Source organism: Chrysemys picta, chromosome 1, assembly GCF_011386835.1.
Source record: "Chrysemys picta bellii isolate R12L10 chromosome 1, ASM1138683v2, whole genome shotgun sequence".
Lineage (NCBI taxonomy): Eukaryota > Metazoa > Chordata > Testudines > Emydidae > Chrysemys > Chrysemys picta.
In genome coordinates this window covers 73,350,052-73,363,077 of record NC_088791.1, presented here as the reverse complement: position 1 = coordinate 73,363,077, position 13,026 = coordinate 73,350,052, and the positions used below count along the sequence as shown (strand labels likewise).

The 13,026-nt window shown below is 40.2% G+C and overlaps 1 protein-coding gene across 14 annotated transcripts in view; it reads left to right on the top strand.

Moving 5' to 3' along the window:
• Positions 1-13,026, top strand: part of PPP1R12A (protein phosphatase 1 regulatory subunit 12A) — a 207,838-nt gene that overhangs the window by 71,641 nt on the left and 123,171 nt on the right. For all 14 annotated transcript variants that reach the window (XR_010591071.1, XR_010591073.1, XR_010591076.1 and 11 more), the window contains exon 2: positions 10,145-10,275. Coding sequence is in view for 9 of the 14 variants with exons in the window: in XM_005308497.5 (XP_005308554.2) it covers positions 10,145-10,275 (131 nt within the window). In the remaining 5 variants the exon portion in view is untranslated. The remainder of the gene's footprint in view (positions 1-10,144; positions 10,276-13,026) is intronic.

Sequence of the window (13,026 nt, the reverse complement as noted above, 5' to 3'; positions counted from 1 at the left end):
GGGCGGGGACTTTGGGAAAGGGGTGGAGTTTGGGGCGGGGCTGGGAGCGGGGGCGGGGCCCTGTGGAGTGTCCTCTATTTGGACACTCAGAATATGGTAACCCTAATGAAATGAGCACTGCAACCAACCATATGTTGTTAGCTTGGGACTCTCTTCAGGCTCTTCTAAATAATTTCTTATCTTGGGTAAATTTGCAGCATTGTCTGTGTGACCAAGCTGCGTACTAGACATTTGAATTTTTTTTCACAGTTTATCGCTTTTACTGCTACTTCTTTTAAGTATTCTGCTGTGTTTGCATTTCCTGATGTATCAATTCTTTCTGTAAGGAAGACATTCCCTTCTTCCGTTGTCACATAAGGACATACAGCAGGATCATTGTGGATATTGCTCCACCCATCAAGACTCGGGTTAACAATTTCACCCTCTAGACCTTTTGCACACTGCTCAATTTCTCTTTCATACACTTTATCCAGCAATTTGCCTGCGACATCTGCTCTGTTGGGTGGACTATATCCTGGTCTTAATGACTAAACCATGTTAATGAAGTGTGGGTTCTCAATCATACGGAAAGGAGAATTGGTTGCATAAACAAACCAGGCAATTTTTTCATCAGTTGCCTCTTTTTGTAATCGCCAGTTCTTATCACAAATTTATCTATGGTTGTTTCTGGATGATGAAGTTTTGTTTTGTTTTCTTTTTGCTACAGGTGATATACTGTGGCTATGTGACATACGTGATGTGACTGAAACACTATCATTGGCAGATAACTCTGAAACTAGAGAAAATGATGGTGATCTTGAATGTGGATAGTCTTCAGAATCCTGTATGTTGAGGATGGATTCTCCTAAACAAAATAAGTCAATTCAGTTATTTAGTTACTACCATACTGCTCGTTTAGTATTACTCATTGCATTCACTGACACTCAGTACTACTTTAAAGGTGAAATTGTAAAAGGAAGATCTGCCTATTTTAGCTATTTATTTTTTTATCAGAACTGCATCTGTACCATAGAGTAACAACTATATTTTTTGCTCAAACTTGAGAATTCAAGAATAGTCCAGAAGGAAGACAGACAGTCCTTAAGAAAGAAGTATGAAATAAAAAGTTTTACTAACCTGAAGATCCTGCATGTTCAGACATGATGAAATGAACATCTTCAATGCAGTTTCCTCCTGAGAAGGAACACTTCTCATGATGATGTTTCATTCGGGCATCCAGGCCTTGCATTTCTTTGTTGCACTGTTTGCATTTTGCATGCATGGCTGTCTTACCCACAGGTAGAGGAACTTCATTAAAATATTCCCTAACTGGGTCTCTTTTACGGCTTGCTGCCATTATAGGTTTTCCCTTCTAGTGAGAGAATCGTATGGTAGATCTCAAATCAATGAAGGCTACACTCAGAAAGACCTCAAGACTTCTGGAATATTCTGGTCAAACAGTTTCACGTTTATTTCTATTGCCTGTCCCTCTCTTCTCACATTTATCTCCAGACTTCTTCTCCTTGTCCAGATCTATTCTTCCCCCAACTATTTTCTATTCATTGAACTTTTTGAAACTCTGCACTTTTAGAGAGAGGTAAGGGATTGACTGTGTACACAAATTTGCAGAAGACAATAGGTTTGAGGTCTGTTATTTCCCACCTCTCTATTATTTATTTATTTACCAACATTTTTGCTGTTAACAAATGTTATCTCTGGAGACACAAATCCACAGTTTGAGAACTGCAAAACTAAGCTTCTCTGATGGTATCTTCTAGACTGAGCACTGAATCCCATTGGGTAGATAAAAAGATTAACCTAAATCTGTATAGAAGCCCCTGGGACCCCATAAGATTGGGTCCCTAATCCATGAACGATTGGAACTCATTTACAAAACTTTTCTTAAACATTACTTGAATATATTATCATATTATAGAATTGGAATCTTTGAGCTATAATGTATCTTAATTAAAACTATCTTTACATAGGTTTTTTCCTCAAAAAGCATTTTATCAAAAAAATCGATTTTAAATAAAAAAAAGATTTTTTATTTAAAAAAAAAATCATTGATTTTTATTCACCCTGCTGATAGCTACATTCTCCAGAGATTCCATCTGCATTGGGTATTCTCACGCTTAGGGCTACAGGGACCAAGCAGGACTTTTCCCTACAATTGCGACTTCTGGCAGCTAGGTGCTATTGTGGCGCTGGGCATTGAAACTCAGAGCAGAGAGACTGTCTTGTGCTTTCATTGCTCACCCTGCTGGTTCTCAGGCAGTGAGGAAGAGGAAGGGGCCTCCTCTGGAATGGGGTTGTGGAGCTGGGCCCTTGGGATGATGAGAGAGGAGACTGGGACAAGAGGGAGAAGGTATAGGACTGGAACTTGGGCAGGAGGTATGGGGGAGGGGGGGGAAGAAACAGAACTTGGATGTGTGTCTGCAGGGAGGAGGGTTGGTACCAGGACAGCTTGGAGGGATCATGAGTAGGGGGTGGGGCAAGAGGGTCATAAATAAATAAATAAAATTAATTATTTTATTGATTGATCTATCTATCTCCATTAGAGTACACTTCCCATCGATTCGATTATGGATTTTGAATCTAACCATTTCCTCTGCTGTCAGCAAATACACTTTGCCAACAGGTTTCACAGCTATCTCATCTCCCATTAGTGGCTGGATTAGAGAAGATGGCAACCTACTACTGCTGTTAGTTACTCTGTTAGCTCAAATAGCAGAGGTTTGTTATGGATCTACAGGTTCTAACCCTGCTGATGAGTCATGTGGCTGTCAATATGGTTCCATATGATAGAACTTGTTTGCTTTAGTTTGCTTTTTTTAAAAAAAACCTAGAAAATTATGTCCAAAAAAGTACACTAAAAGAATGTTAATTTTGTAAATGCAGGCACTCAGCGGTTAGGAAATAAGGTTGTCCTTGCAACCTAAACTTGTGTGAGTGCGTTTTAATACAGATTTTAATTACACAGTGTTGTACTGTTTTTTCCCTCAGAACCCCTGCATGCACACTACAGGCTGGCTCTTTTCTTGCAACTAGCATTTCTACTGCTTTCTAATATGCTAGTTGCTGAAAGTTTTAAATTGAAGATCATAGTGCCTGCAGCCGCATGAGACAGTAGGACGTACATATTTTATCATGCCTTCTAACGGATATAATATTTTAATATAAACTAAGCTAATGTATAACATGAGGGTTGTAACATTATTCCTCATTTTACACATGGGAAAACTGAAGCAGAGAGAGTGACTTGCCTTAGGTCATACAGATTGTGACCCAGCTGGAATAGAACCCAGATCTTGCAACGTCCAGTCCAGTCCATTAGCCCTAAAACCAGATTTTTGGGTGCACTCTTGAGGAGACTAAAACAGAAAGAGAGCATGACAGATAATCTGTATCTTAGATATTTTATTATAAAAGTAAATGTTGTTGTCCCAGAGCATACAATAAATCTTTCAGCCTTGTAACTTGTAATATGTTGCCTTATATCCACATTATTGCATGTTACGTACTTTTTAAATATATATCTCAGCGTTGTACTGAGGGCAAATAAGGCAAAATAAAGTTTGGTGATAGTAGATGGTTTGACAAGTTACTACAATAGGGTTTGTTTTCCTTACTCCTTTATAGGCAGAAAATAATCTAAAATTAGTTGATAGCTCATAGGGAGGTACTAATCAGATGACAGTTTAAGATGTATTCTTGTGCTACTTTCTTTAGAAAGTGTTAGTGAAATATTAGGCTGAGAAATCTAGTACTATTTAAAATATAAAAACTGAACAGAAGGTTCTATAATGTGTACTTGATTGATGAAAAGTAAAAATAAAACAAATATTAAAGATTGTATACCAAGATAGGATATATTCAGTAATACAGCACAACTCTGCTCTCTGTGGTGCAGTATTTAAATAACTGCAACAAGCTTTTTCCTTACCAGCATTCTGAATTTTTAAATTAATACTATTATAATGTAAATTTATTTTTCTTCTTTTACAGAAAGGAGCAATGTGTACTGAATTCTTTAAGCAAAATTATTGTCTTTTGAGGAACTAAACTGTCTAAATAGCTTAACTCAGTGGCTCTCATCCTTTCCAGAATACCTTTCAGGAATCTGATTTGTTTTTTGTACCCCAAGTTTCACTCACTTAAAAACTATTTGCTTACAAAATCAGACCTAAAAATAAGTGTCACAGCATGCTATTACCAAAAAATTGCTTACTTTCTCATTTTTATCATTTAATTATAAAATAAATCAATTGGAATATAAATATTGCACTTGCATTCCAGTGTATAGTGTATATAGAGTGGAATAAACAAGTCATTGTTTGTATGACATTTTAGTTTGTACTGACTTTGCTAGTGCTCGTTATGTAGCCTTTTGTAAAACTAGGCAAATATCTAGCTGAGTTGATGCACCCCCTGGGAAGACCTCTGCATCCCCCTAGGGGTATACGTATCCCTGGTTGAGAACTGGCTTAACTGTTTTGAGTTTTTGTATTTTTAGGGGTGCTTATGAACAGAATTCCCCCCCAGAGAGCTTAAGTACTTCAGGGATAGTGACCTTTATAAACACCTGAGAGAGAGAGAGAGAAACTACTTCACCTAGAAATAGGTTAGTTATTCTTCATCATAGTCTTCAGTCAATTCTTCCCAAATGCCCTGGTCTCCTTTACAAGAGGCAGTTATCTTACACGTTCCTGTTGTTACTGGAGTCTGAAGTTATTTTGAATAACTTTAAGAATCTGGAATCCAACATGACTAGCAGGACTGTGTGCAGACTGGACCACAATCACTTAAGGATAGTCAGGATTCTGTTTGAAATTTTTTAAACATGTCTTCACTATTTAGTGTAGACTGTTATTTTCCAAAACACAGGTCTGTCTTGGAATTTACATGGGAACAGGATTGCTGGTGCTATGTGCTGAACTCATCAGTCCTAGAGTTAAGATTAATGGTGGGAGTGGAACACAACTTTTTTTTCTGTCTTAAATACATTCCCCTTTATTGCTCTTCAGGATTCTGTCCCTATGTCCATTACCAGAAAATGTAACCAGCCATTGTATTACCTGATTTTGCTCTGGTTCGCTTCTGCCTGGCATATTTATTTTGCACTGTAGTAATGGTGCATGGTATTTTGTACTTGCATCCTATAATCTTCTATGTTGCATGCTTTTCTTTCCTTTTATTAAAGCTTTCAGACTATTGCATGTTAAGGTTGAGAAGAAAAATCTGTTCTGAAGCTGCGTCTTTCAGTTCAGCTTACAACTATACAAAGCTTTCCTTTTTGGGCTAAAACTTCGGTGGCTAACAATAGAGGCAATGCTGACATTCAGTAATAAATCACTTTTAAAAGTGAATAGGGTGATAAGAGGCCCTACAATAGAGGGCCTCTTATCACCCTTACTTCAATAGAGGAAGTAAAAAAGAAAAGAGGAAAAGATAAAAATTAATTTTACTAAATTTGTCTCGATAGTCTGATAGTAAGCGCTTGCTAATACCCAAGTTTTCTTTTCTAGAGAAAGTGGCAGAAACAGTATAGAGAATACTCAGCCAAATCACCTGAGGTGCTGCTGAAATCAATAAATATGTATTTATTTTTTTAATTTAGGGAAAAACCTATACAAACTGTCTAGAGTTTTCTTTGATGAAACTCAGTCTAGCATGTTCAGATTTGACATGAACATGTAAACACATTTACATTTTTATACATGTCCACGTAGATTGTTACCATCTGTGTGCAGTGAGGATTTCTATAAAGCCTTTAAAATAAGTTTAAAAAAAATCTCAAGTTGTCTTGCGTGATAACTGCAGGTGCTTTTTCTTTTTCTGTTTACTTACAGTAACTATAGCACACTTCTAATCCTGTTTTAGTATTCATTGTACAAAGGAGCTCCTATAAAAAACATGTCTTGTCTTTGAAAATACCCCTCCCACCCCCACCCCACCAAAAAAAAGGCTGAAGTCTGTACAGTACTCAAGCGTACAACTATCTTCCCTCTTACAGTCTTCAGTTTCTTGGTCAATTCAGCTTGTCCTTTAAAATAAGTAACAAAATCAGCACAACTTTGTTTTAACAGTTGCTCAGTTTCTTCAGACTTAACCAGTTGTTTGTTTGTGTTTTGAAGAACCAGTTTCTTGAATCAGTTAAGAACTATAATAGGCAGTAAAGTCATCTTAAACCCATATGCACCTGGGAAGTAAATGACAAGTGTCTTCATCCAGTCTCTTATTATAGAAAATCATGCTGGTTACACATTCCTGCGAAGCTAAGAAAAACAATCTCTGATAAGACTTTCGAAGTATATTTAAGCTTTCCTGATTCTTGCCATATATGGCACAATAAACTGACCAAATTTGGTCAAATATTTTAAGCCAGTTAGTCATATGTCTTTAAATGTGCTGCATGTGTAAGCTTTTGATTCTCTTAGCAACAATATTTTTATGTGTTGGCAGTTTTCTCTTATGTATACTTTAAAAATGTACAAGAGGATTGTTCTGTGGACAATTAGTGCCACAAGCAAAAGGGCTGTTTATTTTGCCATGCAGAACGAATACACTTTAAATACCCCCCACCCCTTTTTTTTCTTCTTCCAGATAATGCTTTTGAAAGAGAGGTTGCCACCTCTATTAAGTGCAATACCAATTATTGCAACATTGAAAGCTGCATAGTTAAAATCAGTCAGGAAATGCAAAGGTTAAATTCCAAAATTAACGTTAATTTAACCACGTTATTTATCCTGTACACCAGGGGTTGGCAACGTTTGGCACGCGGCTCGCCAGGGTAAGCACCCTGGCGGGCCGGGCCAGTTTATTTACCTGCTGACACGGCAGGTTGGGCCGATCGTGGCCCCCACTGGCCGCGGTTCGCTGTCCCGGGCCAATGGGGGTGGCGAGAAGCGGCGCGGGCGAGGGATGTGCTGGCTGTGGCTTCCCACTGCCCCCATTGGCCTGGGATGGCGAACCGCGGCCAGTGGGGGCCGCGATTGGCCGAACCTGCCGCATCAGCAGGTAAATAAACTGTCCCGGCCCGCCAGGGTGCTTACCCTGGCGAGTTGTGTGCCAAACGTTGCCGAAGCCTGCTGTACATCGTAGAGCTGGCGTAGTCAATTTTTTTTGTCAAGGTCCAAATTTCTTGGGGAAAGTCTAGTCAAGTTCCAGACTCCAGAGAAAATAATAATAAAAAAAAGTAAATAGATTTCGGTGTCAGTTCAAAAGCACCTGGTGGTCCGGATTTGGCCCCTGGTCCGCATGTTGACTACCCCTGCCATGCAGTATACTCTTGATGATTGGCATTAGTCTATGAATTTTTAACCAGAAAAACGACTAGAAAATATTGTATATGTGCATTGTAGCCAAGTTAACTTTACTGTTTATACTCAACTTTTGTTTTTATTCTTCAGTGAAATATTAACATAGTTGCATTAACAACTTACTGCATTTAATTTTCTTTTCTTTGAATGATAATATGATCTGTCCTGTACAAAGAAGGTAGAAGGGTTTTTTGGAGTAATATTAAATCATTAACTTTAAGTAGTAGTATGGCAAATTGGTAGAAAATTATATCAGAGTGAAAGTATATTATAAATGGTCACGTTATTTGCATTGTATCTGAAGAATAATACTTCTGAGGGGTTTAGGACCTCTTCAGTAGAGGTGCTTCTTTCAATCTCGTGGCTTGTTGGAGTGGGAGGTGGGGGGCAGGCATATTGTGGCATAGTTTAGTAGGTTAAACTCTGAGGAAAGGTCCTGTGCATCTGGCTGCTTGAGTCCTTGCTGTCCTGAATCAAAAAGGGCCTTTTCTCTGCATTCTGCTCTGCCCTTTTAAGGGCAGCAGTATGACAGTTGGCAGGGAAACCTACTGTAATACCCCCTTGTGAGGAAAAATACTCTAACATGGAGGAGGAAAGCAGAACAGCAGGTGGTCAAGTTGAGGAACTAGAAAACGTCTGTTCTTGTATATTTATGCAGCACCAACAAAGATGAATATGTGGTAATTCATGCAGCTGTATAACAAGCAGAATACACAGGGCTGTCCCTAGAAAACATGTGGATTATCTCTCTCAATACACTGAAATTGATACATGTGCCTTTTAAAGGTACAAATTCATAGGGAACCAAAAGATATATAGTAGCTCAGGGGTGGGCAAACTAAGCCCCGTGGGCCATATTCGGCCCACCAGCCATTTTAATCCGGCCCTTGAGCTCCCACTTGGAAGCAGGGTCTGGGGCTTGCCCTGTTCTGATGCTCCAGCCAGGGAGCAGGGTCAGGGGCTGCTCTGCGTGGCTTCTGGCAGCAGTGGCATGTCCCCCCTCCGGCTCCTACATGTAGAGGCAGCCAGGGGGCTCTGCTCCATACGCTGCCCTGGCCTCAAGCGCCGCCTCTGCAGTTCACATTGGCTGGGAACCACGGCCAATGGGAGCTGCAGGGGGTGACTCCTGCGGAAGGGGCAGCATGCAGCGGAGCCGCCTGGCTGCACCTCCATGTAGGAGCTAGAGGGTGGACATGCCGCTGCTTCCGGAGCAGCTTGAGGTAAACACTGCCCGGAGCCTGCACCCCTGAGCCACGCCCCCATGCCCCAGCCCTGATCCCTCTCCTGCCCTCTGAACCCCTCGGTTCCAGCGGAGCACCTTCCTACACCCCAAAGCCCTCATCCCCAGCCCCACCCCAGATCCCGCAGCCCCAGCCGTAACCCTTCCCCCGCATCCTATCCCCAGCCCGGAGGCCCTCCCCCAACCCGCACCCTGAATTCCTCATTTCTGGCCCTACCCTGGAACCCGCACCCCCAGCCAGACCCTTCACCCCCTCCTGCACCCCAACCCCAATTTCGTGAGCATTTATGGCCTGCCATGCAATTTTTATACCCAGATATGGCCCCTGGGCCAAAAAGTTTGCCCACCTAGGGTGACCAGACAGCAAATGTGAAAAATCAGGACAGAGTGTGGGGGGTAATAGGAGCCTATATAAGAAAAAGACCCAAAAATCGGGACTGTCCCTATAAAATCGGGACATCTGGTCACCCTATGCCCACCCCTGTAGTAGTTTAAAGAATAAAAACGTGGCATGGAATGTCATTTGCAGTGGAAACTCCATGAAGTTGTAGAAATGCAATATTACTTTTCATTCCGTACTTTTATGCCCAATCTGCACTATAGCTAAAAACCAAAACCATAGTGGGGCATCAGTTAAAACTGTAGTCCTCTGTCCCAGTTAAAACAATATGATTTTATGATATAGATAGAACCTTAACTGGCTTTCTAAACAGTGCTGAAGTACCAACACGAGTTAACTTACTTTTAAGAAGTAGCATAGCTTGGGGAACAGATTGGGTCCCTTATGCAATATTAAATGGAACCATGTTGTAACCAGGTTCCCCAGCATAGTTATAGTTGTAAACAAAGCTTTATAGGAAAGGCCCTACTTAATTTGTAATGTTGCAGATCCTGCAATATTAGCTTTCCACTGCAATTTTGATTTTAATTAGCTTACTTTCCATAGTCCAAAATTTTGCATGCATTTTGAGTATACAGTTAGTACTGTACTGCACGAATATTCAGTGCCTGTAAAAATGTAAAAGACGAACATAACTGGACTTGATTTCTGCATTAGTTGGTTAAGACTTTTAGTCCTCTGAATTTTCTATTGTACCGGTCACTTTTTTTTAATGAATATAATATAGCTGTAGCAAAATATCTGGTTATTTAAAAAAAAAAATAGACTGCATAATGTAGAGGGTAGCCTCATAGCAGAGGGTTTATATTGTTCCAGCAAATTTTTCTTAAATGAATAGGTCTAGTCTGGCTTTTCCAAATTACCGCTGTCAACAAAGGTCCATTACAATATTGCTTTTCCGTGATTTTTCTATGTCTTGTGTGCAACTTTGCTGCAATTATTTGAACATCATCCCGTGATTCAAATAGGGACTTATTTATAAAAAAAATAGGCTTTAGTTAGAACAAATCCATTTGAGGACTTGATAGATATTTGTTTTAGATTTGTTGAGCTGTTTTTCCTGTTTGTTCTGTTTGGGAATTTTCTTTTTGATGATAAAGAACTAAAACTTCAGTGTTCTCTTTTCTGAAGGTTTTTTCCCAGAGAAAAATTAATTTGAAGCAAGACTTTAATGTGAATTTTTTATTGTTTCTTTCTTTCTAGGCTTGCATAGATGATAACGTAGATATGGTGAAATTTCTGGTGGAAAATGGAGCAAACATTAATCAACCAGATAATGAAGGTTGGATACCTCTACATGCGGCTTCATCCTGTGGATATCTTGATATAGCAGAGTAAGGACTCTTTCTCCTATATTAAAAATATTTGTGTGTGTATATATATTACTGTTTTGCTGATAAACTATCAGGAGCAGATGGCATTCATAAACAAGTGTTTTTAACTTTAAATTGCGGAGCTCTCTGAGACATTTTGTATATTATATTTTGTAGCTGTCTATTCTTTTAATACATACCTATTGGACATCTTAAAGTTGCTTATTTTCCTTTTTAGATTCCTTATCCAATCAGTTTTCATAGGGCCCATCCAAATAAGTCTCAACAATCAAGTGACAGTTTCAAAGCTCTTTTCCTTGTAGTACAGTTGGGACTTAATTTTTTTATTTGTATCCTATAAGCAGGTTGAAGCCATGTCTAAGGTTAGTATCAGTTCATAATAGGTCCCATTCTTGGTTGTATTTGCAATTTTGATGCTTTAATTTTTCAGTCATGTGATTTGTGTAACTTCCTCTCCTGGTTCTTTTGGTGGTGTAAATTAGAACAGACTGTTAGGGTCAGCGTTAAGGGTCAGTTATCGACATAATTGGTCAGACACCCACAGAGTCCAGGAAGAGGCCTCTTTTTCTTCAAAAGGCTGCTGAGTGCTTCTGAAGATGACATGATAAATAACCAAATTTCTCCAGTTGCTCTGAGATCATTGTCTCCAGTGGAAGGAACGATCCGTTTCAATAAACTTACTTTGATAGATATATATTATTCTGACCCCTCTTCATGTAGATTTCCAAGTGTTGGCCACCATGCTGTTTTTGCCATAAAAAGGCCATTGTCTGTCTCTTGTCTCTTTGGGTTAAGGCAAATTCCATTAGTTCTGCTGTATTGAGGGTACTGTCTGATCCAGCATTACACCTGGAGGAAACATAGGCTGTTTTTTGAATATATAGCTACCCTGGTAATAATTCCTATGACAAAGGACTGAAATTGTAAATTCAGGGGGTAAGAAAATTGCCATCCTGGCCATGAAAGGTTGGGAAGCATTTATAATCAATGTAGTGGCTACATGGATAAAAGATGAGTGAAAAATCTGAAGCCTGTCTTGTGTACCAGTTTTACAGCCAAGAATTTCAAGTTTTTTAAAGAGAGGAGACTGTTTTCATCCTTTTGCAAAAGATGGGACATATTGTGGCCAATGGATGCACAGCCTCTGTAACTTGTGTTCTGCCTTTAGATGTTGTGAAAGTATTTGTAATGGTTTCACGTATTTTGAGTATGTATTGAAAATATATACCTTTTCACAATGTGATAGTTATTTAAGTCAATAGGGAAGTTCTTTCTGGATTCTTGCCATTTCTAGAGCATTAAAAGCAGTAAAGCCCCCTGCTTTCCTCCCAAAAAGGGTGCTAAAATCAAAATGTTGATTGAGCATTCCAATTTGCTGTGGGCAAGCAGACTCCAAGCTCAAAGAAAAGTGTTGTTTCCCATACCCATGGAAAAACATGCTCCTTCAACTCTTGAGTAGTTCTCTGTGAAATGTACCATTTTGCAGAAGCCAGGCACCTGACATTTTATCATCTCTTCCTGCCTTGCCAGGACTTGTCTTCAGTGGTCTCTAGCTTTTCCCACAAAGAGGAGGTTATTGGATTACGGTACATTCTCCCTGCATTTTTTCCATGGGACCAGTGAGTAGGAGTTTGGGAATCCAATTTGCAGACAGGGAGCAGAGGATACAGCAGGCGATGCAGCAGGATCACCAGGTGGGCTGCTTGGATAACTGCACAGTTAAGGCCCAAAGCTCTGTGAAGATGAGCTGCTGAAGCTAATTACAAGCATTTCCACATATAGTGGAAGGGGAAAAGGTCCTGAGCAGGACTCAGTGGGCCACATCACAACTTTTGAGACTAGTGGAGCTGAGCTATGGACAACAGAAGAGGGAGGGAGTGCATCCTCCAAAATAGATACAATTTACATTAGCAGGTGTTTTCAACTGTGAACTAAAATTGTGTGGTTTGAAGGTAGTTGGGGGAGCAAGCGAATTACTGCAGAATTTGGAGTTTTGTTCTGTTTCCCACTATATATATGGGGCACTGGGTATAGCCTTCACATCTGCTCCTGTGAGAGAACGCAAACTTTCTTGCAGAATCTCAGGTTGGATGCAGTTTCGTCTATTCATAACTTGATCCAGAAAGTTTGTTCTTCTTTGAGTGATGGTCCTTACATGTATTCCACTTGAGGTGTGCATGATTTCAATGTGCCTCAGACAGGAAGATTTTCCTGGCACTGTCTATTGGTTTGCACCTACATTCTTCTCCACGTGCTCCAAATTGAGGCGGGAAAGGGGTGGTCAGCGATGACCACTGCACATGCCTCTGTTGCCTAGGGAAAACTCATACTCCCTGGAAGTGCAATATCTATCAGCTTTTCCCTCGCCAAACCTGTCGATCCTGTGAGTTCAGCCTTAGAAGATTCCTAATGGACCATGCAATGAGGCCTGAGTCCAATCCTGGCACATCAGACGTCCTGTAACTCAGGTAGAGGTACTAAGAAGTGCCTCTCCAAGCATGGTAGTATCCAGCTCTGAGGATAACCAGAACAGGGCTAAAGACTCCACTAGCGACTCTTTGAAACAGACATGAGGAGGGTAAGAGCAACCACTCTCACAAGAAATGTGAGAGATCCTTATCAGAAGGACCTCCCCTCCAGGTTCTTATCAGAAATGAGGATGTCAGAGAGGAGGCCCTCTAAGTCAGGCAAGATTCTGTGCCCTAGTACAGGAGTATCACGAGCTGCCAAGGAATATGGTACTGGCGAGGG